General features: G+C 51.1%; 4 protein-coding genes across 7 annotated transcripts; 2 read left to right on the top strand and 2 right to left on the bottom strand.

Annotated features, from left to right (window-relative positions):
- Positions 1–1,913: 1,913 nt before the first annotated feature.
- Positions 1,914–4,863, top strand: Psme1 (proteasome activator subunit 1). 2 transcript variants are annotated; one of them, XM_052733179.1, is made up of 11 exons: positions 1,914–2,143; positions 2,926–2,958; positions 3,054–3,167; positions 3,254–3,364; positions 3,436–3,478; positions 3,597–3,694; positions 3,929–3,997; positions 4,076–4,143; positions 4,247–4,301; positions 4,375–4,461; positions 4,640–4,863. In XM_052733179.1, exons 1-11 carry the CDS (start codon positions 2,105–2,107, stop codon positions 4,718–4,720), a joined length of 798 nt encoding a protein of 265 aa, XP_052589139.1. In that variant the 5' UTR covers positions 1,914–2,104; the 3' UTR covers positions 4,721–4,863. The 2 variants fall into 2 exon arrangements, with proteins under 2 accessions (XP_052589139.1, XP_052589140.1); XM_052733180.1 differs by having other exon boundaries at positions 1,920–2,143; positions 3,105–3,167.
- On the bottom strand, positions 4,857–7,998 carry Emc9 (ER membrane protein complex subunit 9). The gene is made up of 5 exons (XM_052733185.1): positions 7,583–7,998; positions 7,350–7,426; positions 5,392–5,461; positions 5,218–5,312; positions 4,857–5,077 (listed from the first exon to the last, which is right to left on the bottom strand). The coding sequence occupies exons 1-5, from the start codon at positions 7,778–7,780 to the stop codon at positions 4,897–4,899; spliced, it is 621 nt and encodes a 206-aa protein (XP_052589145.1). The 5' UTR covers positions 7,781–7,998; the 3' UTR covers positions 4,857–4,896.
- A 2,117-nt stretch (positions 7,999–10,115) lies between these two features.
- On the bottom strand, positions 10,116–14,616 carry Psme2 (proteasome activator subunit 2). Of its 3 annotated transcripts, none has more exons than XM_052733182.1 (11): positions 14,152–14,616; positions 13,632–13,664; positions 13,179–13,241; positions 12,875–12,961; positions 12,742–12,772; positions 12,549–12,646; positions 11,245–11,313; positions 11,040–11,107; positions 10,687–10,741; positions 10,321–10,407; positions 10,116–10,234 (listed from the first exon to the last, which is right to left on the bottom strand). In XM_052733182.1, exons 1-11 carry the CDS (start codon positions 14,173–14,175, stop codon positions 10,154–10,156), a joined length of 696 nt encoding a protein of 231 aa, XP_052589142.1. In that variant the 5' UTR covers positions 14,176–14,616; the 3' UTR covers positions 10,116–10,153. The 3 variants fall into 3 exon arrangements, with proteins under 3 accessions (XP_052589142.1, XP_052589141.1, XP_052589143.1); XM_052733181.1 differs by lacking the exon at positions 14,152–14,616 and adding an exon at positions 13,969–14,099; XM_052733183.1 differs by lacking the exon at positions 13,632–13,664 and having other exon boundaries at positions 13,179–13,243; positions 14,151–14,616.
- A 106-nt stretch (positions 14,617–14,722) lies between these two features.
- Positions 14,723–27,862, top strand: Rnf31 (ring finger protein 31). Its single transcript, XM_052733174.1, has 21 exons — positions 14,723–15,216; positions 15,315–15,461; positions 15,619–15,774; positions 15,985–16,044; positions 16,141–16,210; positions 17,255–17,432; positions 18,162–18,540; positions 18,693–18,980; positions 19,395–19,643; positions 19,739–19,924; positions 20,032–20,238; positions 22,472–22,645; positions 22,726–22,824; positions 22,916–23,005; positions 24,912–25,026; positions 25,134–25,252; positions 25,501–25,614; positions 25,761–25,818; positions 26,661–26,757; positions 27,468–27,636; positions 27,719–27,862. The coding sequence occupies exons 1-21, from the start codon at positions 15,028–15,030 to the stop codon at positions 27,770–27,772; spliced, it is 3,198 nt and encodes a 1,065-aa protein (XP_052589134.1). The 5' UTR covers positions 14,723–15,027; the 3' UTR covers positions 27,773–27,862.
- The last annotated feature ends 54 nt before the right edge of the window (positions 27,863–27,916 follow it).

Here is a 27,916-nt window from a genome sequence, read left to right as displayed (position 1 = left end):
GAACACCACACTCATTCATTTCACAAAGGTGTGTTGAGCCAAGCATAGTTCTGTGCTGTATGAACAAGACAAACACGGCTTCTGTTGCTTGGAAGCAGATGAGCTCTGGAGGAAGCAAGAGAGAAACACACAAATAGCAAATGCTTGCTCGTGTCAGGCACTATTCTAAGAGTGTGTACATTATATATATATATATATATATATATATATATATATATATATATATATATAAATACATTGAGAGACCAGGGGGATGGTTCAGTGGGTAAGGCGCTTGTGCAGGTGTAAGGACCAGTGTTTGAATATCCAGAGCCCGGCTAATAAGCTGGGCATGGCAGCATGCGCCTGTTATCCCAGTGCAGCAGAGGGGTGGAAGCAAGAAAATCCTGGAGCTTGCTAGCCAGCTAGTCAAGCCTATCGGTGAGCTCCAGTTTAGTATGAGACCTTTTGTAATAAATAAGGTATGGGGGGAGAGTGAGGAAGACACTGTTTACCTTTGGCTTCCACGAACTCATGAGTGTGCATGCGCTCTCATGTACATACACACACAATTTTAATCCCCACAACATCCCAGTGAGATAATATTCAGTTGTGAAAACTTTCTTTTTTTTTATGTTTATGGGTGTTTTTACTGTATGTATGTCTGTACACCAGGTGTGTACAGGACCTGTGGAAGCCCGTGGAAGCCATTGGATCCTTCGGAACTGGAGTTACAAGCAGTTGTGAGCTGTCATGTGGGTGCTAAGAATTGATCAGAAGTACTCTGGACGAGCGGCCAGTTCTCTCTTAACCACCGAGCCACCTCCCCATCTCCCACAATTTTTGTTTTTGTTTTTCAAGACAGGGTTTCTCTGTGTAGCCCTGGCTCTCCTGGAACTCACTCTGTAAACCAGGCTGGCCTCTAACTCAGAGATCCACCTGCCTCTGCCTCCAGAATGCTGGGATTAAAGGCGTGCGCCACCACCTCCAGGTTCCAAGCTTGACTTTTTGTTCAACATTAAAAATAAATAAATAAATAAAAAAGTTGAAAAAAAGTAAAAGTGACGTGTGAAAATGACCTGAAACTCAAAATCTCCAGTCCATAGTTAAGTTTTAATGAAACTCGCCCACACTAATTCATTTCGTGGCCTGCTTTCCTCTCGAAGTAGCGGTTGAGTTGCTACAGACATGGTAACACTTCCCAAACCTACTAACCCCATACAGAAAAAGTTCGCCAGGCCCCTGCTTAAACCACTATATTATCCTGTCTCAAAAACAAAACAAACAAAAATGGCTGATGTCAGAGTCACAGGTGCCGCCGTGGAGGTACCGAAACAGGGTGACTTGTCCTGGGCGGGGAAGGTGCTTTCTGAAGGATGATGGTGGGAAATTCTCTCTGAAAGACTGACATCTGAACTGAGAACAGAGTGAGGACACTGAGGGAAGGGTGTTGTACACTTCCCAAGGGCCGAGTTCTTGAAGGCGGAATAAACACTACCTACAAGTATTTGCTTGTGTAATGAATGAGTGTGGAAACCAATAGACCGTCAGCTTGAAGGGGACAGGTGATTTTTGAAAGCAAGGTTGGATTTTACAACAGAGGCCTGAATCCCTGCTGTGGGGGAATGGTTCATAGGGCAATAGAGTGTGCCCCAATGGCTTTGTGCGGAGCTTGGCTAAGGACAGTGCCAGCGTCTCAGCATTGTCCTTGGGTGGGCTGGAGTCTGCCGGTGAAGTCAGGGGACCACGCCGGCAAGGCGAGGAGAGACCAGGTCTTGCCCCAAATCAGAAAAGATTTAAAAACCCTCAAGTAAGGCTTATGATTGCCCTGGCCCTGGCAGAAGTAGGGGGCGGCCGGAAATGGAAGGTGGGGGCGGGAAGGGGCAGAGGTGCGGGCGCTGGCAGGCGGGCCTGGGCGCAGAGGGGAGAGACATGGGAGCTGGGCGGAAACGCTACTCCGGCTGCAGGAGGAGCCCCCGCCTCTCCGTAGGCTGTCCCCGCCTCCTCCAGTCCCTCCACTCCCCAAATCAAGGAAGGCCGTGCAGGTTTCGAGCTCTGCTTTCACTTTCCCTTCCCGCTGCCCACTCCAGGCTCCTCGTGCGGCGCTCAGCCCCCCGCTCCGACCATGGCCACACTGAGGGTCCATCCTGAAGCCCAAGCCAAGGTGAGCGCTGCGGGTTCGTGTAGGGAGGAGAGGCGTTAGAGAGGCGTGGCTCGGAGCGGACCCAGGCTCCCGGGATCGGCCCCCGGCCCCGCATCTGAGTCGGGGGTCTGCTCCCGAGCCTGCTGCCAGAAGCACCTGATCCCCTGGGAGTAGGTGAGGCGGCTGTGGTCCAGCGGGGTGAAATGAAGCCGAGAGCTAGTGTGAAGTCTGCTGGCTTGGGGCCCGGACTACACACAGGGACGGGGAGAGGGACTTGCCCCGTCCACCTCGAGATCAGTGACTCAGGAAGGGCACATGCCTGCACCCTGCCTCTGCCCACTGGCTGAGGGTTTTGTTCTGTTTGAGACAGGGTCTCTCTATTATGTAGCCCTGGCTGTCCTGGAACTCGCTATGTAGATCCGGCTGGGCTCGAATTCAGAGACCCAGCTGACTTTAGCTCGCGAGTGCTGGGATTAAAGGTATTCATGCGATACCACGCCCGGCCAGAGGGCATTCTTATTTCTCCATATACAACCCTGGTGACCCCAGGAATGTTCTCCTCCCCAAATCCAGTGAGCCCCTTGGGGATCCACTGAACTCTCCCCAGATTCAGCTGTGCAGAAAACTACCACACCACCTCAGGCCATCCTATACAGGGACCCATCTCGATTTCTTCAGGTGTGGCCTTAGGGGGGATCCACTCCTCTATTCCCCAGGTCAGGCCCTACACCTCCCAAAGGGAATTGTTCTCAAATGAACTGGCCTTAAAGCTAGGTTTCTGAAGGGTTGCCTGTACCCTACAGGTGGATGTGTTTCGTGAAGACCTATGTAGCAAGGTAAGACCTACCTCATCGGCAGCCCCACCTCCACCCAACTGCTGCTGCTCAGCCCTCCCTGGCTGGGCAGTGTGAGCCCTTACTTCACTGCCTAGGAAAGGACATTTGGTTATGACCCCATCCTCCTCTTCCACCACCTCACACAGACAGAAAACCTGCTTGGGAGCTATTTTCCCAAGAAGATCTCAGAGCTGGATGCATTCTTAAAGGTACGGGGACCCTGCAAGGACTCCAGAGGAGCCTGGGGATGGGGGTGTGATAAGAGGAACACCTTCATCTCCAGCCCTACCACTAGGAGCCGGCTCTCAATGAAGCCAACCTGAGCAACCTGAAGGCTCCATTGGACATCCCAGTCCCCGATCCAGTCAAGGAGAAAGAGAAGGAGGAGCGGAAGAAGCAGCAGGAGGCAAGTTGGGAGACCTGGGAGGTGGGCCAGCCCTAGAGAGACCCGGCCTCAGTCCTGTCCTCCCCCCTCAGAAGGAAGAGAAGGATGAAAAGAAGAAAGAAGATGAAGACAAAGGTATTGGAGACCCGGAAAGAGACAGGCTTGTGTCTCAGAACTTCCACGTTGCACTCCACACGCCCCTTTCCAGCCCTCCCGAGCTCAGTCATTAACTGACCCATCACACACTCTCTAGGTCCTCCCTGTGGCCCAGTGAACTGCAATGAGAAAATTGTGGACCTCCTGCGGCGCCTAAAGCCTGAGATCAAGGATGTCATTGAGCAACTCAATCTGGTGAGTTCTGCTTTCATCCCCGCCTCCGGCTTTGTCCTCTTGACTCTTGCCAATTAGGACAATGGCACATAGGAGAGGGTAGAGCAAGTGAGCCAGCCTTGGGCTCAACATGGACCTGGCATTCCTCCATCCACTGGGCAGACAAGGGAAGAATAGGAACCTGGGACTTAGGGGTGTGTACGTGGAGGGGAACGGTGTGGTGATAAAAACCTCGATACCTTCCTTTGCTCCAAGGTCACTACCTGGTTGCAACTACAGATACCTCGGATAGAGGATGGGAATAATTTTGGAGTGGCTGTCCAGGTAAGAGCACCGCCCGCTCAATCCACAACCCTCCTGTGTAGTCCATGCTTCCTTCTAACCCACCACGTTCTTCCCCAGGAGAAGGTGTTTGAGCTGATGACCAGTCTTCACACCAAGCTGGAGGGCTTCCACACTCAAATCTCTAAGTGAGTTGCCTAGCCGCTAGACCCACAGCACCCTCTGCCTTTGGGGACAGGCCTGGGCTCCCTCCCTTTCCCGCTGCATACACACTACGTCCACTTCCCACAGGTACTTCTCCGAGAGGGGTGATGCCGTAGCCAAAGCAGCCAAACAGCCCCATGTGGTAGGTGAGGCCCAGGTCAGGCTGAGCTGGGGAAGACACATTTCAAGTCAGGACTAACCCTGAGTTTCTGCAGGGTGATTATCGGCAGCTGGTGCATGAGCTGGACGAGGCAGAGTACCAGGACATCCGGCTGATGGTCATGGAGATCCGCAATGCTTATGTGAGGAGGGGCGAGGAGGGCAGGGGTGGACAGAAGCGCCTTTCCCAGGCTATCCGATTTCTGACCAAGCAGACTTGGGGTGGAGGATGACAAAATCAGCCTTTCCAAAGCTAGAAATGGGACACAGAACCACTGGGGGGGGCCTCTGGCTGACGTCCACGACTCCATGATCCTATAGGCTGTGTTATATGACATCATCCTGAAGAACTTTGAGAAGCTCAAGAAGCCCCGTGGAGAAACAAAGGGAATGATCTATTGAGGCCCCTGTCTCGTTCTCTGATGGGCACAACAGAGACCTTTGTGCTCTTCACCAGGAACTCTAGACTGGACCCAATCTTCTTCCTGCTGGGGTTTCTCCCCTACTCTGCCTCCCAAACACAATAAATACATGGTCGCCCACCAGCCCATCTCTTTATTGTACTCTGACCCTCTGGTTCAGGCATGTCCACTGGTGGCAGCACCCCACTGGGTGATTTGAGTGTTAAGCTGCTGGTTGGTCCAGTCCTGCCGAATGTCATCAAGATGGCAGTCGAAGTCCACGAGGTGACGGTGGGCCTGGCCCTCCAGCAGTGCCCCTACCATCTGTCGGGACTCTTCCCAGTCTCTCCACATCACTCTGAAATTTAAAACAAAACATGGAGGTCAAACAGTGGGGCCTCACACAGACGGAAAAGAAGCCACGGGGCAGGACCAAGGACAGAGGAGGCCTGAGGAGTCTTGGATTCCAAGAAGAGGTAGAGGTAGTGGGACACTCACAAGTTCTTGTCCTTAGGCACCCATCGAAGACCTTGGTTCTCCAGGACAATCACTGGAGGTACACGAGGCCGAGTCACCAGTTTCTTATTATCCAGCTGGGTGGAAAAGGGGTGAGAGTCTCAGGATGCTCTCCCGACTCCCTCGCCACCTCCCCACTCAAAAGCCAAGCCTCACCATAATAAGCACTGCATCAGGGAAGAATTCTGCAATTCGCCCGGCGATTTTCAAGGCCAGAAGCCCAGGGCTGTGTAGGGGGAAGATCAGAGGAGTGAGGAGCCAACTGAGGGCAGACCCAGGTCTCCTCCCAGGTCTCCCAGATGCGCACACAGCTGTAGCCTTTCCCTGAAACTGGCCTGGGAGTGCCGGGCCTGCTTGATGCACGGTTGCTTGATGCTTGAATGCTGTGGAAACAGGTGCTCAGATTCGGCCGATGAGAGTGGAAATCTAAAGTAGGCTTTGGGGAAGGTAATTTGCTTTAATCATCCAAATTAAAAACAAGAGGGCTGGAGCAGTGGCTCAATGGTTAAGAGTACTAGCTACTTTTCCAGAGGACTTGGGTTCGAATCTCAGCACCTGCATGGCAGCTTTCAACCAGTCCCAGGGGAGCCAACGTCCTCTTCTGGCTTCTGGGGGCACTGCATGCATGTCGTATACAAATCACACACACACACAGTAAGGGCAAACCACAAAAATAATTTACTGGGTGGGATGACAGGGACCAGCAAAAGTAGGGAAGAGGAACAGGGTAGGGTACTAGGGGAAAGAATTAAGAATAAAATATGGGCCAGGCTGTGGCAGCACATGCTTTTAATCCTAGCACTCAGGAGGCAGAGGCAGGCAGAGCTCTGAGTTCGAGGCCAGTTCCAGGACAGGCTCCAAAGAGAAAACTCTGTCTCGAAAAACAAAGAAAAAATAAAATATGGGGCTGGAGAGATGGTTCAGAGGTTAAGAGCACTGGGTTCAATCCCCAGCACCCACATGGCAACTCACAACTGTCTGTAACTCCAGTTCCAGGAGATCCAGCACCCTCACACAGACATACATGCAGGTAAACCACCAATGCACATTAAAATAAAATAAATTAATAAAATTAAAAGAATAAAGTATGATCTGGGTGGCATACACCTTTAGTCCCAGCCCTGGTTTAAAGGGTATGACTTGAAAGTAGTTTGCTTGCTCTGGGTCTTTTCAGCTCTAATAAAACTGTCCTTGAGTTTTTAAAATTATTTTATTAATGATTAATGACCATGATTTTCCCTGAGTCATCTGGCCAGTGATCAAAACAGACCCAAGTGACATTGTTTGGTGTTCACTTATAATGATGAGTGAGTTCCAAGACAGCCAGAGAGCTACACAGAGAAACCCTGTCTTGAAAAACAACACACACACACACACACATATATATAATATATATATATATTATATATATATGGAGATAACTTCATTGTTTATAGTATTAAGTAGATTATGATGTGTCCACACTCATACTATTCAGCTGTTAGGATGAGGTAGATCTTGAGATGGAAAGACATCAAAAGTCCGGGGAGGGGAAGCAAATTACAATAGATCTAACTTAATCCATATCAAAATCAAATGTACTTGGTGTGTGTAGTATATGTATAAAGTGGTGGACTTTTTTTCTTCTTGTTATTTTATCATCATCATCATCATAGTTTTTCGAGGCAGGGTTTTCTGTGTATCCCTGGCTGTCCTGGATCTCCCTCTGTAGACCAGGCTGTCCTGGAACTCACTGAGATTTGCCTACCTCGGCCCCCCAGCGTGCTGGGATTAAAGGCTTGCGCCATCGCCGCCTGGTTTAAAGTGGTGGGCTTTTTAAGTTGCTGGTCGCACTTCCTCCGTTCTTACAGCACCTTGGAAGCCCCTCAGTCAAGATCAGTCTGTTATGTAGAAAGACAGCTGTCTGTCCCACCCCCACTGCAGAGTCCTCCAACCCTGTCATACTCATCTCTCGTATCTCCTCACTCCAGTACTCAGTATAACGCCCGGTGTACAGCCCCGCTGCTAAGTACTTGATGAAAAAATAAAAATAAAAGGCATGACGCTGATCCAGCTGCACCTCACCCACACCTGCCACAATCATCTGCCTTCTCGGCCCTAGCTACCCGACTCACCTCTGGTCGTCCAGAGCAGCATTGGCGTGGTAGTACCCAGCTACCACCAGACCGGCCTGTGCGCCCCACACATCCACCTGTCGTGAGAAAGGGGCCATCAGTAACTAAATCATGCTTCTGCCTCTGTGGGTGCATACTGCGGCCAAGGCGTGGAGCACGCATTTAGGCTGAGGGTCCTAACGGGTTGTGCGGGGCGGTGAGTAGGGATGGGGGCGGGGTTCTCGAGGCCACACCTGGTTGAGCGCAACCTCCAGCATGACGGACAGGGCCAGGTGGCTGTGGAAGAGGGGCACACAGTCGGTGAGGCAGAGGCATTCTCCCGATCGCGGCGCGGGAGCCAGCAACAACCCGTTGACAGCAGCGTATGGGTACCGAGAGGCGTGCAGGCACATCTTCCCGTAGGCCCGGGCGGAAATCTCCACCTCCCCCATAGCGAACGGGGCCGGCGGGCACGCAGAGCCCCAACCAGTGTGGCTTCCCCACCACGGCCAGCGAGCTTGGCCTTGTCCTGCACCTCCTCACTTAGGTGTAAGATGCCTCTAACACCAGGCGACCTCTCGGCACAGCCTACCCCCAACACGAGCCAATATTCGGTCCAAACACAGCCCGAGGAGCCGAGCCCCGCCTCCCCTAACCACTCCCGGGCAGGCGCACTTGCTCGCCGGCCAGCGCCGAGTCAGACCCTAGCCAAGAGTCCCGCCTCCGTGGTTCTCTCTGATAGGACAAGACGCTCTCATTTTGTCCAATCAAAGATTTTAAAATTTGTCTCGGCTTGCTTTGGCCTACAGCGAACTGGAAAGAACGCGTTAGGGCAAAGGAAAGAAAATTGCCCACAGGCTTATTAGCTAAACTACCTGGTTTATGCTTTGGGTTTTGTTTTAAAGAGGGAAGACACACAAAGTCTCAGTTAGCCCAGGCTGGCCTCCATCTCTCAAGTGAAAGCCCTAGGTTAACAGACCCTGAGACACCACATCTAGTTCCAACTTGGGCGGGTTACTGCAGGTTGGCTGTTTACCTGCTCTGCCTGTTCCTACTGGCTTTGGGCAAAGACAGCTAGGTGGAGGGCTGGCTCCTAGCTGGGTGTTCCGGAGAAACTTGGCGACAAAACCGTTCGCCTTGCTCCAACTACAGAACGAGTGGGTCTGCACAATAGATAATCCAGCAGCCTCATCTTCCCAACCTCGAACTCTGGCCAGCCTTTGGCTTCCTTAACATAGTGCAGCACCTTTAAGGCAGAGTACAAGTCCATGACCCTTTAAGGATAGATAAGTAATACATGAGCACTGAATTCCAACCGTCAAACTAATAAGAACGCAGCACATTCTTTTGACATATTTTAAAACAGGACAAGAGCCTGAATTTAAAAGTCCCTTGGCGTCTATAACAAGCCACCCAGCAGAGGAACCAATGTCTCCACCACCTCAGAAGTGAATCCTATACTGCAATCCCACCACCCAGAGGGTGGAGGCAGGAGGAAGAGTTCAAAGTTAGCATCAGCTACATGGTGTGTTTGAGGCCAGCCTAGGCCTCAGCTTGTCTAAAAACCAAACAGAAACGGTCTCAGGAAAATGGCTGCAGAGATGACTCAGCAGTCACACTCAACTTGTTTCCAGCACCCACAGCAGGCGGCTCACAACTGCCTGTGAATTCTGACTTTCAGGGGATCCAGCACCCTCTTCAGGCCTTCATGGGCTCCAGCACACATGCGGAATACGTTCAGACACACAGACACACAAACAAAACAGTAACAAGAAAAACACAACAGATGTAAAGACAAACTGATTGGGGTAGTGGGCAAGAGATAGAAAGGCAACTCCCCAGGCCGGGCGGTGGTGGCGCACGCTTTTGATCCCAGCACTCGGGAGGCAGAGGCAGGCGGATCTCTGTGAGTTCAAAGCGAGTTCCAGGAAAGGCGCAAAGCTACACAGAGAAACCCTGTCTCGAGAAAAAAAAGGCAACTCCCCGCCCCCAATAATGCCCATCGGTGGTGATATGCTCTCCCTTAATGCCTTTTTAAAAGACCTCTCCTCTCCGCCAGGACTGAGAAATCTCAGAATAACCTCATTCTCTCTCCAACCTTGCTCCCAGCTCCACAACTGTTCTTAATTCCCACACCATAGCCACAAAGCTTCCCTATGCATCCAAAGCCAAATTCCTCCTCCAAAGGCTTTGCCCAAATACCCTTTTACCATGAAGCCCTCTGAAATCAGATGGAAATACCTTTGTGGTATTCCAAACTACAGGTTACCTGCATGGCTGACAAGGCATGCAAACGTCTACCCTATTCCTTTTCAACCTGCTATGTAGACCAGAGAGGCCCTGAACTTAGAGGTCTACCTACCTCTGCCTCCTGAGTGCTGAGATCCAAGGTGTGCTACCCATGCCCTGCTCTACCCTGCTCTTTAGAAGGAACACAATGGGCCTCACTTGCAACCTCACTTTCCTGGCACTCTCTCCCATTTTCTTTTTAATTTTTTGTTTTTATGGGTAAGGGTGGTTTGCTTGCATGTCTATCTATGTATTATGTGTGTATCTGGTGCCCGCAGAGGTCAAAGGAGGGTGTCAGATCCCTTGGAACTGGAGTTACAGACAGTTATTAGCCACTCTGTGGGTGCTGGGCAGCTAGCCTGGGTCCTCTGGAAGAACAGCTAAGTGCCATCCCTCCAGCCAACCCTCTCCCCTCTTCATTACCATATCGAGTTTCCTTGGTGTACTGACAGAGGGAGCTCTCAATACATTCTCTGAGTGAACAACAGAGGGAATCTATAAAGTATAAGTCATTTATTTTCCTTCTAGTCCTTAGCTCAGTACATAGATGGCTTCTCTTCACCCTTCGGGTTGACGATTTTCTCTAGGTTGCTGCTGATGATATGATAAAGCTCAGCCTGGAGGAAGGCCAGAAGAACAAAGTTAGGCTCTTGGCTTCCCACACCCTTCCATCCACTTCCCTCAGGAGCTCCCCCACACTCACGTAGAAGGCCCTCAGGTCCAGCACCATGGCCCTGAGCTCCCCATAGGCTGCTTCATCTCGCTCATGCACCAAGGCCCGGTAATCCATCTGGGGAGCAGGAAGGAAAACGGAGTCAGCACCAGGGGACGTCAGGACAGTAATTTTGTTTTCTCAGAGAAGAGAGATTAACTGGAAGATAAGCCCCACGACAGCACCAACAAACACAGAATTAAGTAAAGAAGAGGCTCAAGGATGTTGGAGCTCTAACCAGTTTTGCTTTCCAGAATAGTATTTTCCACATGGTGCAAGTCAAAAACGAAACAAAGAGGATCTCTCTCCCCACCCCTGACCAGCCTCAGCTAAACGGCTGGTGGACTCTGCACTCACTACATGGGTCTCCTTGGAGGCCTTGGCTACAGCATCCCCACGTTCCGAGAAGTACCTGTAAGTAAGGAACGTGTGCGTTAAAGGAGATGTACAAGCTCACAGACCCCCCCACCCCTCAGACTCCCACCATTCTGACAGAACTGCCTAGGCTGAGACTCCTACAGGAACGTCCCTGTAGGGTCCCTGTAGGGTCCCTAATATGTAAGTTCTGAGATTACAGAGGTAGCTATAGCACAGTCTTTTATTTTTAGAGCTACCATTGTGATACCAGACGGATGTCAAACAAATGAGAAAAACAAAGACTATCTAAACCCAAAGGAGAGGAGAGTGGGCAAAAAAGTAGCTGCCCTCACTTGGAAATGGTTGTCTGGAAGGCTTCTACCTTGGTCTTGACAGCATTCACTCTCTCCAGCACCTTCTCCTATAGGGACACGAGAAGTGAAGAGAACATTTTACTCCGCCCTTTACCATTCCTCTCCCTCCTACCTCCTGTCCCATGCCTGCTTCCATCCCTCACCCCCCAGTCTCTTCCCACTATCTTCAGTCACCAACTCTTACCTGAATTGCCACCCCAAAATCATTACCATCCTCAATCTTGGGGATCAGGTGCTGGATCCAGGTGATTATCTATGTTAAAAGGAGCACTCATTGAACAAACCTACTGGATTCTTATTATGCCAATTTTAAAAAATTATTTTTTCATTATTTTATTTTTTTTATGTGTATGAGTATTTTGGCTTCATGTGTATCTATGCACCATGTGCATTCCTGGTACCCACATAGGCCAAAAAAAAGGGTGTCAGATCCCCTGGAACTGGAGTTACAGACCGTTATGAGCTGCCATGTGGTTGCTGGAAATCAAACCTGGGGTCCTCTGGAAGAGCAGCCAGTGCTCTTAACCTCTGAGCCATCTCTCCCTTACAAAGGAAGGTGGAAGATTCTTTTGTTTGTTGAGACAGAGTTTCTCTATATAGTCCTGGATGTCTTGGAGCTCCATATATAGACCAGGCTGGTCTTGACCTCACAGGCTCCTTCTGCCTCTGCCCCCCATTATGCTACTTCTTAATAATAGCTATGTCTAACTGAGCACTTATTACATGTTAGGTGCCATACTATAAGTTATTGATCTCATCTAATTATTGGCAATCTTTCAAAGCCTTTAGTCTTACTGTACCATTTGACACGGGAAACAAGTGAATCACAGAATGTCTAAGAGACCTATGTAAATGACAGAATCAGGATTTGAATCTAGATTCTTTCTAGGGCTCAAGCTTTTAAACCAACTCACTCTATCATATCACCTATACTGTGTACCTAATATGATAAGTTCTGAGATTAAAGAGGTAGCTATAGCACAGTCTTTTATTTTTAGAGCTACCATGGTGATACCAGACAGATGTCAAACAAATGAGAAAAACAAAGACTATCTAAACCCAAAGGGGAGGAGAGTGGGTAAAATGCATGCTGTGCACACACAAATACACGAGGACCTGTATTCCAACCGTTAGCATTCACATAAAAGCGGGGCACAGTGGAGTACAGTGTAAGCCCAGTGCTGGGGGAGCAGTGTGTGATGGTGACACAGGCAGGTCCTGGAGGCTCCCTGGTGAGCCAGTATAGCTAAAACAGCAAGCTCCAGGTTCAGTACAACCCTCCAAGTGTTGACCTCTGGCCTTCAAATATGTATGAAAACACACCTACACATGCCTGTGTGTGTGCACACACACAGCTAAAAAATATATATAAATCCAAGACACAAAACAAAGTTTCCTTATTCAAAACTAGGTCTCTAGGTGAAAGATCTGAATTGACCATAGCTTTGTCTTGCTTTTCTTCCCACCTCCTCCAGTTCCCAGGCTTACCAGAATGCATTTCTCTTTGAGAGTCCAGACTTCTGGCTTAACCAGAGCAAGCAGGGCCAGAAGCTTCTCATTCCCGGGGAGGAAGCCGCACTTAGGGACTACGAAATAGATGGAGACAGATGAAAAAGAGGGCTTCTTTGTTACTCCACATCAGTGCACCCATGTTCCTCCCAGTCCCCCAGTTCTCCATTACCTTCTTTCTTCTCCTGCTTGTCTGTTTCCATCTAAGGCAAAAGCAGAAAAGCAGCTTTAGGAGACTCATGGAGGCCACAGTGGTGTCATTTCCACGGGCTTATAGTACACCCTCTGCACGCTGAATGCCTTACCTCATCATCCTTGGGTGGGGGATCTGGGATGGGGATGTCCAGAGGAGCCCGGAGGGAGGAGAGGTCAGCCACATTGAGGGAATCCTCCTGCAGAATTTATTCTTAGGCACTGCCCAGTCTCCTCCCCTCATCAGCCACAGCCTTCCCTCCATTCCTTTCTGGGGGTCCATCTCCTCTCTCCCTCCCAACCTAGGCTCAAGCTGTGTACCCGCCTAAGTTCCCAGGCTGCCAGCACTAGCTATCTAAGGATAGGTGGTGGGAGAGATGCCAGGAGATGGGGTAGAGGAGTCTTCTTACTACTCACCTGCAGGAGCTGACTCAGGGATATGATTTTCCGTGGCAAGAATGTAGAGAGGAAGTCATCAGCCTGTGAGTTAACATTACAAAAACAATCACACAAGATGTCCGATGACATGTTTGAGAAGTAGGCCCTTAGAAACTACCGAGTCCCAGACTCACAAATGAGGAAACTGCAGACGCGGAATGAAAGGGGCTCGCCCCTCCTCAGAAGGGCTGTGGGTACTCTGGGCACCACCTTTCCCCTCGGTCAAAGGAGGGTGGGGAAGCGGCAAAAGCAGGGAGAGTTCTAAGAGCGATCAGATTACGAGTAGAAACCAATCATTAGAGATCACCTTGGGTAAGCATGAAGGTTAGGAGAGACCAAAACTGGGGTGAGTTGGGGGGTTACTCAAGGGTTGTGGCCCTTAGAGTATGGCGCTAGGATTCTGGGTCAAAGCGCTTGGATCCGGAGACTTACCTCCTGGAAAAGATTTTGTCTGAAGACATCCACCTGCAGACAGCAGTAAGCAGACGTGGGTTAGGGGGTTCGGCTGTAAAGAATAAGAGCCCACCCCTCACAACCGGGTGCCCCCCAACTGTGTGGTTCAAGCCTGTCCCACAATGCCAGTTTCCCCTGGAAGACCCTGCTGAGTGCACAGACTGGCTAGAGGACAGGGCAGTGGTAATCCCTGAGCAGAAGTGAATGCCCTAAAGAGATCGGGGGTGTTCTCACGAGGGGCCTTGGTGCTCAGGAACACCCAGTTTTATCTCCGATGGGACTCCTCACCTCTTTCGGGCCTCCGGTTCCCATTTACCTGTTTACGGGCTTCTCCACTCAGGCGAACCCCACAAGGCTTGGCCATGCTTCCCCCAGTTGCTAGCTCTCGACTCTCGGGGCTCGCCGCCCCAGCTTTCGCTTTCGCTCTCCAGGCCCAGACCCACCCCCCTCAGCCACGCCCCCTTCCCTCTGTTCCCCCTCCTCCTGGCAGGCCGCTCACAGTAAATAGTCCTTCTTCAGCCATTCCCAACCAGTTGCCCCTGGGAAGGGCGGTGTTGGCTTAGTCACCAGCCTAGGGGATGTCCAAGGGAGGGGCGAGGGGAGCGTGGGACAGCGGAGACCGAACAGCGGCGGCCTCTCGAGAAGGGCGGAGCTTATACCAAGGGCCGTCCAGGGGAAGTGCTGGACTAGGACCGAGTGGGACAATAAGAAAGGGGGTACCCAGGGGTGGGGCCCCCTGGGGTTAACCTTTAAGGAGGGGGCCGCGTCGGATCGGAGAGGGTAGGGAGGATCGGAAGAGGGGAAGCCTGGCAGGATGGAAGGGAGCAGGGGAGAGGGACTGCCTTGCCTTCAGGACAGACTGGAGGAAGGCGGGACTCGCCTGAGCCGGGCTAAGGGCGGCCAGAGTTGGGTCCCCGGTAAGGTGGGGCTTCCCCGGTGGGGGCTGGAACTGAGCAACATTGTGGAAATAAAAGATAGGAAAGCTTTGGGCAAAACAAGACTAACCCCACGCGGGGGAGGGGAGATCCCTCCGGAAGGGGCGGAGATAGCCTCAGGGCAGGCGGGGAGCTGGACTAGGGGGAAAAGGTTCCGTCGCGCTGTGGGAGGGGCCGGGGCCGCGGCTTCCTCATTGGCGGCAACCTGGCCTCCCTTCCCGATTACACCCCTTCCGTCACCCTGGGCCCGCCCCTTCCTCTAACGCGGCCCGCGGCCCCGCCCTCTTGGCCAGTACTTCCTGTTCCCTGGCCGCTGCCCGCGGCTGAGCGGGGCGGTGGCCTGAGTGACCTCGGCTGCTGTGGCGCCGCGCGCCCCTGCGCCCCGCGGCCCGCGCCCGTCCCTGGTGGACAGCGAAGCTGAGCCTGTCTCCGGTCTCGGGATGCCGGGAGAGGAGGAGCGGGCCTTCCTGGCGGCCCGTGAGGAGCTGGCGAGCGCCTTGAGGCGGGATTCGGCGCAGGTATTTCCCCTGGAGCAGCTCACGCCGCTTCTGGCCACCTCTCTGCCACCAGCCGCCCGCTACCTGCAACTGGACGCCGGACGTCTGGTCCGCTGCAACGCTCGTGGGGAGGTGAGGCCAAGTCCGCCCGGGCACGCCATGGAAGGGGGACCTAGGCTCAAAGGCCGCATGGGCTAGACTGGTAACTCTGCTCTTCTGACTGCTCCTAGCCCCGAAACTACCTCAACACTCTGTCCACGGCCCTGAACATCCTGGAAAAATATGGTCGCAACCTCCTCAGCCCACAGCGCCCTCGGTACTGGCGCTCAGTGAAGTTTAATAACCCTGTCTTTCGCAGCACGGTGGATGCTGTGCAGGTGAAACCCTTGGGCCCTATTGGAGAAGGGGACTAGACCTAGGCTGGGGGTTGACCAGAAGGGACTTGAGGGTGTGCTGGGGGGGGGGGGGGACGACGACCAGCTCTATTGCCCAGGAGGCCTGCTGGGTGGTGACCGGGTCCTGAATGTGTGGCAGGGGGGCCGGGATGTGCTGCGGTTGTATGGCTATACAGAGGAGCGCCCGGATGGATTGAGTTTCCCTGAAGGGCAGGAGGAGCCGGATGAGTACCAGGTTGCCATAGTCACACTAGAAGTACTACTCCTTCGCACGGAGCTCAGCTTGCTGTTGCAGGTGAGATGGCCTTCTGATCCTAAGGTCCTTAAGTACTAGACTGGGAGCCCAACCTAATTCAAGGCACTTTGAAAACCCCCATGCTGGTAAATGCTGTTGCTGCAGCAGTCTGGAAGCTTCTGCTACACTTTCTCCCTCTGAATGTTAGGGGATCAGGGCTTACAAGGTGAACTTTGCTCAAGGTGGGAATTCTTTTCATCTTGTTTGCAGAATACTCACCCAGGACAGAAGGCACTGGACCAGCTGCTAAAAGACAACGTTGAAGATGATGTAAGGAAAGCAGAAAGGGTGCTGTTAAATAAAGGGAACTGTATTTATGGGATTCTGTGCCCCAAACACTTGTCCATTCTCTGCTTTCTTCCTCAGATGCTGCAGCTTTCAGAGTTTCACCCCCTTTTGAGAGAGATTGTTCCTGGCCCCCTCCCCTCTGCCCCAGGTATGATTGGTCCTCCATGAGAGTATTAGATTAGATTGATGCAAATTTAGGTCTTCTGTCTTCTTGTATTTGTATTTTATTTCAAAAAAAATTAAAGTCCCGTCCCCCCGTCCGTCCCGTCCCGTCCCGTCCCGTCCCCCGTCCCCCCCCCCCCCCCCCCCCCCCCCCCCCCGCATGGGTCCAGATGTTGTAAAGAACAGTTTTGTGACTTGCCTTAGCCCAGAACAGATTTAAGTGTAGCCTGGTCTTTTCTCCTTTAATTTTGATTTTTAGATTTGAGGGGTAGGAGGGCAGTGTAGTGTGGTGTATTATATATATGTGCATGGATGTGCAGGTGCCCATGGAAGTCAGAGGCAACTGATCCCCCCAGAGCTGGAGTTGCAGACAGTGCTGAGCTGCCCAACATGAGTGCTGGGAGTCAGACTTGGCTCCTTTGCAAGAGCAGTACTTGATGTTAACTGCTAAGCCATTTCTTCAGCTTCGTAACCTGGTCTTTTTAAGAAAGTTACTCTGAGGGCTGGAGAGATGACTCAATAGTTAAGAGTACCTGTTGCTCTTACAAAGGACCTAGATTCAATTCCCAGCACCCACATGGTGATTCACAACCATTCCCAACTCCAGTTCCTAACACATCTTTGATACTAGTACTTGGGAGTCAGAGGCAGGCAGATCTCTGAGTTTGAGGCCAGTTGTGAGTTGCAGGCCAGCCAGAGCTACATTTTGGGGTGGGACTGGGGGTAGATAAAGATAATATTTGTCTTTCTATGTCTGACTTGTTTTGCTCAATATGATATACTCCAGTTTCGTGTTTTTTTTCCTGTAAGTAACAAGATTTTGTTCTTTGTGACTAATGTTCTGGTATGTGTGTATTAATATAAGCTACTTATTAAGTGTAACCTGTTTTCTTCTTTCATCTGTTGATAGGTACATAGTATGACTTCCTGTCTTGGCTATAGTGTATATATATATACTAATTTATTTATTGGTATGTGAATATAGATTTTTTTTTAATTTTATCCTTTTGATTTTACTTTTTTTTTTTAGGCTCCACTCCTGGTCCCTGCTTTCTCTGTGGTTCTGCCCCAGGCACACTGCACTGTCCAGCCTGTAATCAAACCTCATGCCCAGCTTGTGACCTTTTATTCCATGGACATCCGTCCCGTGCTCATCATCTTCGCCAAACCCTGCCTGGGGCCCACCAAACCATCAACCTAAGCTCTAGGTAAGAGGCTTTCTTTTCTCTGTGAGAGTGAAATTAAGAAAATTGAAGATTACTTGAATGTCTACTATATGCCAGGTTCTTTGCTCAAGGCTGTTTCATAGAGAACAGCCGGTGTAGCCCTCAAGGAAATTATAGACATAAACACTAAGCAAATGACAGTCATGATAGAGAGATTGCTGTGATACACAGATAGGTAATAGATGGATGCAGTCTCGTCTGAAGGATCACCTCAGTCAGTATTATAAACATCTAGCATGATAAGATTAAGGAACTATGTTAAGAGATGCCACCTGGGGCTGCAGAGATGGCCCAGCGGTTAAGAGCACTGGCTGCCCTTCCAGAGGTCCTGAGTTCAATTCCCATCAACCGCATAGTGGCTCACAACTATCCTCGGTAATGAGATCTGGTGCCCTCTTCTGGTCTGCAGGCAGACATACAGGCAGAACACTGTATACATAATAAGTAAGTAAATAAGTAACTAACTAAATCTTTTTTTTAAGAGAGAGAGAGAGAGAGCGCGAGCGAGAGCGCCACTACCTGGAAGAAGTTAAATATAATCTATCATTTAAATATTGAATCATCTATAGGTACGAGAGTATTCTAGACAGAGCAGCAATCACAGAGGCCAGAGCTACATATCATAACCTAGGCAGTGTGAGGTTCACAGGGGTGAGGGGACTCGGGTACTGACTTCTACCTCAGCTGGCCTTGTCTGCTTTTCTCTTACAGTTCACCTGCCTCGTCCCAGCCACCGCCCCACTCAGTGTCCCTGGCTCTGGGGGACAGCTCTCTTTCTTCCCCTGAAACTGCAAATGCTTGTCTGCCCTGGCACTGTGCTGCCTGCGTCACACTAAACGAGCCTTGGGCAGTGCTTTGTGCAGCCTGCAGTCAGCCCAGAGGCTGTAAGGTGCTGAGAACAGAGGGTTCCCAAGCAACTGGGGGCCTCGAACCTGAGCCTGCACGGGATCAGTGGGCCTGCCAGAGCTGTACCTTTGAGAATGAGGCAGCGGCTGTGCTGTGTGCCATATGTGAGCGACCTCGCCTGGCCCAGCCTCCCAGCTTGGTGGTGGATTCCCACGACGCTGGTGTTTGCCACCAGTCCCTCAAGGTAACCGGTTCTGGCCGGCTGGCCCAGCTCTTTGTTTGCATCCGTTGCCCTCAGGCCATTCTCTGTATCATACCGCTTGTCTTTGGTTTCTCCATGAACTGTAGTCACTAGTCACACAGTCAAGAGGATAATTCTCTCTACCTTTCCATCAGGGGGATATTTTGCTCTCATCTGCCCAGTCTGAAGTGTGGTACTGTGATCACTGTACCTTTTGCAACTCGGGCCCTGTCTGGGTATGTGCTATTTGCAACCGAACCCGCAACCCCATCTCAGGACAGCATGCCGTTCGACCCTATGCCAGCTCTTTGGAAAAGGAACTCCCAAAGCCTGGGTCCCCACAACACCTTAGTGCTTCCCTGCCTGGTTCCTGCGGAGACCCAGAGAAACAGCGACAAGATAAGATGCGGAAGGAAAGTCTCCAGCTAGTGAGCATGATCCAGGTAAGGGTGAGGATTGGGCCTGGGATGAGATGGGACTGAGCTTTGGGGGAAAGAGAATGTCAGTTTGTCAATTAGTATTCTTTTGTTGTTGTGGTTTTGTTTTGTTTTTTTAAGATAAGGTTTCTCTGTGTAACAGCCCTGGCTGTCCTGTAGACCAGGCTAGCCTTGAACTCACAGAGATCCGCCTACCTCTGCCTCCCAGGTGCTGAGATTAAAGGTGTGCACCATCATGCCCGGCTAGCATTCTTATAAGACTTGTTACTGTTAGCTGTAGCTGCCTTACTTTGAATACTTAGCAAAGGGCAGTTACCATTCTGTGCACTGGTCACATAATCACTATTGACCAGGCTAAGGGTGGGTAGAGTTTCCTTCCTGGTGTTCCTCTGCTGGTGTCTGGGTATGACTGTTCTTTAGGAAGGGGAAGCTGCAGGTGCCAGCCCAGAAGAGATCTTCTCAGCTTTACAGTACTCGGGCACTGAGGTGCCCCTGCAGTGGCTGCGTTCAGAGCTGTCCTATGTCCTGGAGATGGTGGCTGAGCTAGCTGGTCAGCAGGATCCAGGGCTGGGTGCCTTTTCCTGTCAGGAAGCCCGGAAAGCCTGGCTTGATCGTCATGGCAACCTTGATGAAGCTGTAGAGGAGTGTGTGCGGGCCAGGAGGAGGAAGGTACCATTCTGCTGGAGGTGGGGTGGGCTTGAGAGCACCAGAGCACACTTGCTTGCTCTTTCCTCTCAGCATCGTCTCACTGCTTTCAATTGCAGGTGCAGGAGCTCCAGTCCCTGGGCTTTGGGCCTAAAGATGGGTCACTGCAGGCCTTGTTCCAGCATGGGGGTGATGTGGCACGGGCCCTGACTGAGTTACAGCGTCAGCGTCTAGAACCCTTCCATCAGCGCCTGTGGGACAGAGGCCCTGAGCCCACTCCCTGCTGGGATGGGCTAGATAGACAGGTGCTGGGAGTGGGCGAGGTACCCAGTATCCCTCTTAAAGGGCCAGAGATTGAGGGAGAAGACCCTTGGGGTCTGACAGCCACCGTGTCTCCCGAATCACATTGTAGAGCCTGGTCAGACGACTTTTGGCCGTCTACGCACTCCCCAGCTGGGGCCGGGCGGAGCTGGCACTGTCACTGCTGCAGGAGACACCCAGGAACTATGAACTGTTGGACGTGGTGGAGGCTGTGAGGCACAGCCAGGACCGGGCCTTTCTTCGCCGCTTGCTTGCCCAGGAATGTGCTGTGTGCGGGTGGGCCCTTCCCCGCAACCGGGTGAGTCCTGTCCTGCTCTGCCTGGACTCAGAATGGCTCTGCTCCTGGTGGACTGCACCTCACCCTGGGTGGCCTTGTCCTTGCTTTTATCCTGACACCACTGAAGCCTTCTGACAAGGGCACCACGGGAACACCCCTTTTAAAAAACATTGGGCCAGGCAGCGGTGGCGCACCCCTTTAATCCCAGCACTCGGGAGGCAGAGCCGGGCAGATCTCTGTGAGTTCGAGGCCAGCCTGGGCTACAGAGTGAGTGCCAGGACAGTCAGCTGTTACATAGAGAAACCCTGCCTGGGGGGAAGGGGGACGGGGATGTTGGAACTTTCAAACATTGTATTAGCTTTCTTTTATTACAACAAACACCCGAGATAACCAACGTATAAAGAGAAAATGTTTATTTTGGCACACAGTTTTTGCGGTTTTAGTTTTTCATCTGCTGCTTCCATTGTTTTGGGCCTTTGCTGGCACACCAGGTAGCAAATGTGACAGCACAACCACTAAGCTCATGGCTGGGAAGCCGAAAAGAGACCAGGGCATTGTCACCCTGTTCTGGGTGTTCCTAGTAACCGGAAGACCTGGTCCTACCTCCAGCACTCCACTTGGCCAGGTGTGTGGTGCACACCTTTAAACCTAGCTCTCAGGAGGCAGAGGCAAGCAGATCTCTGAATTTGAGTACATTCTGTTCTACATAGCTCCAGGCTAGCCAGAGCTACATGAGACTCTGCTTAAAAATTAAACTTCTCTGTTCCTCTCCCCTCAAAAACCCTCTCCTCTCAATGCCAGATCTTCATTCATCTATCTATATATGCAGAGGGCTATTTTGAAGCAGATCTCAAGTGTCATGTTCTTATCAATAAGTACTTCAGTATGTATCGCTGAAAGGTAAATGTTATTTGAAAATACAACCACAACAGTCACACTAGCAGAAAGTAGCAGTAATTTTTTTTAAGATTTATTTTTTTGTTTATTGGGTGTTTGTGTGTTTGTGTATATGTCACATGTTTGTGGGTGCCCATGAGGTCAAAAGATTTCAGATCCCTTGGAACTGCAATCACAGGTACGGGTGTGAGCCACCCATTGTGGATGCTGGGAACCAAACGAGTCCTGTGGAAGAACAGCAAACACTCCTGCTGGCCAAGCCATTTTTCCAGCCCAGCATGATTCTTCTTCATCTGGAGGGTGGTCTCATATATGCAATTACTGTGTGGTTAGAGGTAATCTTAGATGAGCTAATCCTCCATATTCCCAGGGCTAGGATTACAAGCATGTTCCATCACATCCAGTTTTACGAAGTACTGGACGTTAAATCCAGGCCTCCACGCGTGCTTTATACATACTAGCATACTAAATCTTTGATAATCTGAGCTCCACTTGATTTATAACATGTATATTTTATATATACATATATCTGAATTCTAAATTTATAGAAAACTAATATGGAGGGTTCTATGGATTCTACCCACCCTCCCCTTGTGGTGACATAATTAATGTGTATCAAGTACACAGGCAACATTAATTGTGGTATGGTTCTCTCTTGTAGAAGAGTGTTGTTTTTTATATAGCCTATGCAGGCCTCAGACTTAATATGTACTCAAGGACAACCTTGACCTTCCGCTCCTCCTGAGCACTGAGATGACCAGTGTGTACCCTTAAGCCTGGTTTATGCAGCACTAGGTATTGAACCTAGAGCGTTGTATATGCTAGGAAATCACTCTGCCAACTGAGATGCATCCCCAGTTCATCTCTGTCAGCTTTGCAGTTTTATCTCTGATACAGATTCATATAACTACCAGTGTAATCAGATACAGACTATAACCATATGTGGTGGCGTATGCTTGTAATCCCAGCGCTCCAGTTGGAAGTCAGAAGCTAACATAGGTTACATAACAAGAGCCTGTATCCAGAACAAAGATAGACAATTTTCATGCCGTAAAGGAAGCCCCTCTGTGGATCTGTAGTGGTAGTCACCTAACCAATAGTTTGATCTCCTAAAATCCCCGAGTTTATCATCCATCTCTCTGCTGTGATCTTCGGCTTTTAATGAAAGGTAAATGCCTTCACTGTGGGTGTCACTGTCACCTGCTGCCCTCCTTCCAGTTGTCTTCAGACGTGGGTTACCTGCCTCGGACCTCTAAGCACTTGAGCTTGCTATTGTTGCCCATTTAATTAGGTCTCAGTGTTTCAGTGTATCCCAGGGCTGACAGCACAGTCCCTTTCCTCTTCTCTTCCACTGTAGATGCAGGCCCTGATCTCCTGTGAGTGCACCATATGTCCTGACTGCTTCCGCCAGCACTTCACCATTGCCCTGAAGGAAAAGCACATCACAGATATGGTGTGCCCTGCCTGTGGCCGCCCTGACCTTACTGATGACACACAGTTACTCAGCTACTTCTCCACCCTTGACATCCAGGTACTACAACTGCTATGGTTTAGGTGGACTAGGCTTTGAACAGTTTCTACCCATCGACCACCTCTGCGTCTTGTCCCCAGCTCAGAGAGAGCCTCGACCCAGATGCATACGCCCTGTTTCATAAGAAGCTGACGGAGGGTGTGCTCATGCGAGACCCCAAGTTCTTGTGGTGTGCCCAGGTAAGTGGCCTGGCCAAAGGAGCTGACTGGTGAGGGGCAGGGGGTGGTACCGGGTCAAGTCTTGAATAGCTTTATGCTCTCGCACTCACAGTGTTCCTTTGGCTTCATATATGAACGCGAACAACTGGAGGCAACATGTCCCCAGTGTCACCAGACCTTCTGTGTGCGCTGCAAGCGCCAGGTGAGTCGCACTCCTCCCTTCAGAAGTGTTGACTGAGCTATTGCCAGGTTCTGTATTAGACTCGAGGAGTATACTGGAAACAAAATGGTCGTGCTCTCAGCTTAAAGGGCTTTCTGGGGACCTAGGGCAATAATGCAGTCAGTAAAGTGCTTGGTGTAAGCATGAGGTCCTGAGTGCAGTCCCCAGAACCTGCAGAGATGGCTTAGCCATGAAGAGTCCTGGCTACCCTTCCAGAGGACCTGGGTTCAGTTCCCAGCACCCATGTGGCAGCCCATACCTATCTGTAACTCCAGTTCCCGACCTCACAGCCTCTTCCGGTCTTCTTGGGCACCAGGCACACATGTGGTGAGCAGACATTCATGCAGTCAAAACACCCATGTACATTAAATAAAATAAATAAAAGTTTTGGCTGGGCAGTGGTGGCACATACCTTTAAACCCAGCACTACAGAGGCAGAGGCAGGTGGATCTCTGAGTTTGAGTCCAGCCTGGTCTACAGGACTAGTTCCAGGACAGCCAAGGCTATTATACGGTGAAACCCTGTTTCAGAAAACAAACGAAAGAAAGAAAGAAAGAAAAATTGAAAGCTGGGTTAGAGCCAGTGAGTCAAGGTATCCTCACCAGACCTGACATCCTGAGATCGAGGTCCAGGACCCACGTAGTCGAAGGGGAGACCTGACTTGTGCTGGCTGTTATCTGACCCCCACACACGCTGAATTTTTAAAAGAAAAATGTGATGCGGAGTCTGATGGTAGGCGCTTGTAATTCCTGCACTGGCGGGGGCGGGGGCCGTTGACAGGTGGACCCTGGGGTCTGCTGGCCAGTTACCATGTCCTGTTGGAGTTCCAGGCCAGTGAGATGACCTGTCTCACAAAGAAGTGGTACAAGGCATTCTACTCTGGCCTCCACGTACACACACATGCACAGAGAACAAAGGCTTCCTAGGGAAGGAGCCAGGTTAAGAGAAAGAGGTAAAGGAAGGGAAGAGAGTGGCTGCGACTACACGCAGGCAGGAGTGTGTCAAGACGCGAGGAGAGCCTAAGCTGCTAGAGCAGCCTAGAGCGCCGGGAGATGGAGAAGCCGGACAGGCGCTTCCTCCCCCTTTAGTTTTGGCTTTCTGAGAGAAGACTGCCCACAGTGGTCTAAAACTTGCTGCCATCCTGCCTAATCCTCACGAGTGCCAGGATTACGGTGTGCTCTATCATCACACCCAGCCACGCCTCCTCAGAACTGTTGAAGCACAGACCTACAAGTTAGGAAGCCAGCCATGCACAAAGTACTTGGGGCAAAAAACAAGCCACAGAAAGGCCACATTCAGGAAAAAAGAAAAAGATGGTGTGTGGCTGGAACCCTGAGCAAGAGTGAGAATGGCAGGGCAGCCCTTGAGGCCGAGTGATCCAGATGTTTGGCTTTCATTTTGAGACTAAGCACAAGGTGACACTGCCATCTGTCTTGTAGAAGGTTGGTTTGATACAGAAAGCCTTGTATCTGCTACAGAAAATAACCAAATGAACCCCTGTGTCCTACCACCACGCCTCAGGGTTGGCATGCTGCTAGCACTAGGGAAGGTCCCCGACATCCATTTGGAAAGGGAAAACTGGGATGGGAGAGACAGGGCAGTAAAACCCAAGAGAGCATTTGAACATAGATTTGACAATTACCTGGAGTAAGGTGAGAGTGTAGGAACAAAGAGGTGACGTTTGGATGGGAACAGCCAAGGTTTATAAACGAATGTATAATGGTTGGGGAAATGAAAAACAGTGGCCCCTCAATTTTAGGATCTGAATGAGTGGTAGATAGCAGTAATGTAACTGAGGTGGGACCCATGGGTGTGAGAAGCAGGACCAACAGGGCAGACTAGGGCATGGGGTAAAGATTCCATGCATGGCCCACTTTCCTCCTGGCAGTGGGAAGAGCAGCACAGAGGACGGAGCTGTGAGGATTTCCAGAACTGGAAACGCACCAATGACCCAGAATACCAGGCTCAAGGCCTGGCGATGTATCTTCAGGAAAATGGCATTGGTAAGGCTACCCCACTGAGCCTGTCAGATAGTCCTATGGGCAGAAGCTTCCTTCCTGAGGGCCCAGATTGCAGTACTGCACTCACCCTGAGCTACTGCCCCTTACAGACTGCCCGAAGTGCAAGTTCTCCTACGCACTGGCCCGAGGAGGCTGCATGCATTTCCACTGCACTCAGTGTCGGCACCAGTTCTGCAGTGGCTGCTACAATGCCTTCTACGCCAAGAACGTGAGTTCAGAGAGCGGGGGAGGAGAGAAGGGTGGGCAGCTGTGGGGTGTGGGGGCAGGGACTAGGGAAAAAGGAATGGTCAGCAGGATAGAAAGCATCTCTCTACCCTCTTCCCCCCTTTGCATGCTCCAGACCCTTAATGTCACAATCTCCTCTCACTCTCATGCCCTCCCCCCTTGCACAGGGGTTCTTGGGAGTCCAGGACCCCAACAGGTTCCAACTTCCTTCTCCTATTTGGGTTTTACCAGAAATGTCCAGACCCTAATTGCAGGGTGAAAAAGTCCCTGCATGGCCATCACCCTCGAGACTGCCTCTTCTACCTACGGGATTGGACTGCTGTCCGGCTCCAGAAACTGTTGCAGGTCAGAGAGGGCCAGCCAGGCTGGGGGTGCAGATTACTAGGAGGAGACAGAGTACGGGATGGGCAAGAATGGAAAACACTGACTACTAGGAAATGGGACGGGCTGGATAAGGGAAGCAATGCCTATCCGTCTCTACTTCTCCCTAGGACAATAATGTCATGTTTAATACGGAGCCTCCAGCTGGGACCCGGGCAGTCCCTGGAGGTAAGTGTTAGGGAAACCTCTGAAGTGGAGATGGTATACTGGGCTCCCACTGTGGTGGGTAAAGAAAGGGAGGCTTGGATCTGGGGTTGTGTGGCAAGGTAATGAACAACCTCTCCATGTTTTGTTTCTTCCTGTGAAGTGAGGATAATATCCACCTAATGGTTAAGCTGTATTATGAGGTATCATTAAAGCACTTGGCCCTTAAGTCTCCTCTTGTGTTCTCTAATGGTTAGGATTCGATAATTAACATCGAGTAACTAATGATGCCTGCTAGTTGTTTTAGGTTTTAGGCTACTATTTTAGGTTCTGTGTGGGGAACAGAAGATGTTGAGTAAGGATCTAACCTGCACTATTCAACTTCTAGGCAAAGACCTCCAGAGAGCTGGTCTATGGTGGTACACGCCTTTATCCCAGCAATTGGGAGGCAGAGGGAGGTGGATCTCTGTAGTTCCAGCCCAGCTTGATCTATAGAGAGAGTTCCAGGACAGCCAGGGCTGCATAGCGAACCCTGTCTCAAAAAGTAAACAAACAAGACCTTTAGAAAATAAATTGGCTGTGTAGGACCTAAATAACAACCAGGAGACCAATTTTAAGAGCATGTGACAGACCAGCCAAAGCTATGCAGTGAGACCCTGTCACTGTCCCGCCTCCCTCCATAAAAGAGCACGTGATTATGGGTCATAAGCCACTGTGATAGAAGTGAGGCAGCCAGGCCTCCAACCATTCCCAAGTCTCTCTGGCTCCGAACCCTTCTCCAAAGTGTGACATAACCACTACTGACAAGCAGGTTTCCTGGGCTCAGAGGCCCTCCCAACATGGACCCGTTCCTTCCTTCCTCTTAGGTGGCTGCCGAGTGATGGAGCAAAAAGAGGTTCCCGATGGGTTCAGGGATGAGGCCTGCGGCAAGGAGACTCCAGCTGGCTATGCCGGCCTCTGCCAGTGAGTGCCTGCCAGAGCATGGAGCATGGCATGGGGATGAGGTCTATGCTGGCCTCTGCCAGTGAGTGCCTGCCAGAGCATGGAGCATGGCATGGGGATGAGGTCTATGCTGGCCTCTGCCAGTGAGTGCCTGCCAGACCGTGGAGCATGGGGATGAGGGCTAGGCTGCGCAGGCAGGAAGACGGGGTCTCTGTTGGTCCTTCAGGAGGAAGGGACAGAGGGAGGGGCGCCCTGGACAAGGGTGTGGATGTGTAACAGCAGGCAGCTTAGAGATACTGGTGGACACTCCCTGCAAGTAGAGCAGGCAGAGGAGCTATAGTCTTGTTCATGTAAGAATCCCAGTGTGGCCGGGACAGCCAAGGCTATGTCACAGAGAAACCCTGTCTCCAAAAACAAACAAACAAACAAATCCCACTGTGATCCGCTGAGAAAACTGTGGGGGTGGGATGGGGGGGTTAAAGGTGCTTAGTGCCCGACATAGGGACCGGAGTTCTGCCCCCGAAACCCACATGGTAAAAGGAGAAAACCAACTCACAAGTGGTCCTCTGACCCACCTGTGTTCACTGTGACATGAGTATGGGTGCTTACAACATAACACACAATTGAAAAAGGAGAAATGGCAAAGCCCAGCAAGGTGTTAGCCTCACACGGTTAATAGTATCACACTCTTAATAACGGAGGAGTACACGTTCTGCTTCCTCCTCTCCCAGGGCACACTACAAAGAATATCTTGTGAGCCTCATCAATGCCCATTCGTTGGACCCAGCGACCCTGTATGAAGTGGAGGAGCTGGAGACAGCCACTACACGCTACCTCCATGTGCATCCCGAACCAATGGATGGAGAGGATCTTCCTGCCTATCAGGCTCGATTGTTACAGGTAACGCTGTCAACAGCAGCTGCCCCTCTGCCCTTACCTTCCAGAATCACCTGTCACAGCCTGTTTCTCTTCTCCTTTGCAGAAGCTGACAGAAGAGGTTCCCTTGGGACAGAGTATTGCCCGCAGGAGGAAGTAGCTGAGGGCAAGGGTCCTGATGAGGCTTCACCACCCTGGCCTCAGCAGCAGCTCCTTCCGGCACCAATAAAGAGGCGTCTTATGGCCTAGGCTTCTTGGTGGTCCTTCTTCCTGGCCTCACCATCTAGGGGCCTTGGGGAAAGGG

This window comes from Peromyscus californicus, unplaced genomic scaffold (assembly GCF_007827085.1).
Source record: "Peromyscus californicus insignis strain IS unplaced genomic scaffold, ASM782708v3 Scaffold_12__1_contigs__length_115047231, whole genome shotgun sequence".
Lineage (NCBI taxonomy): Eukaryota > Metazoa > Chordata > Mammalia > Rodentia > Cricetidae > Peromyscus > Peromyscus californicus.
Note: the sequence above shows the minus strand (reverse complement) of the source record. Positions and strands in the feature narration are given on the sequence as shown.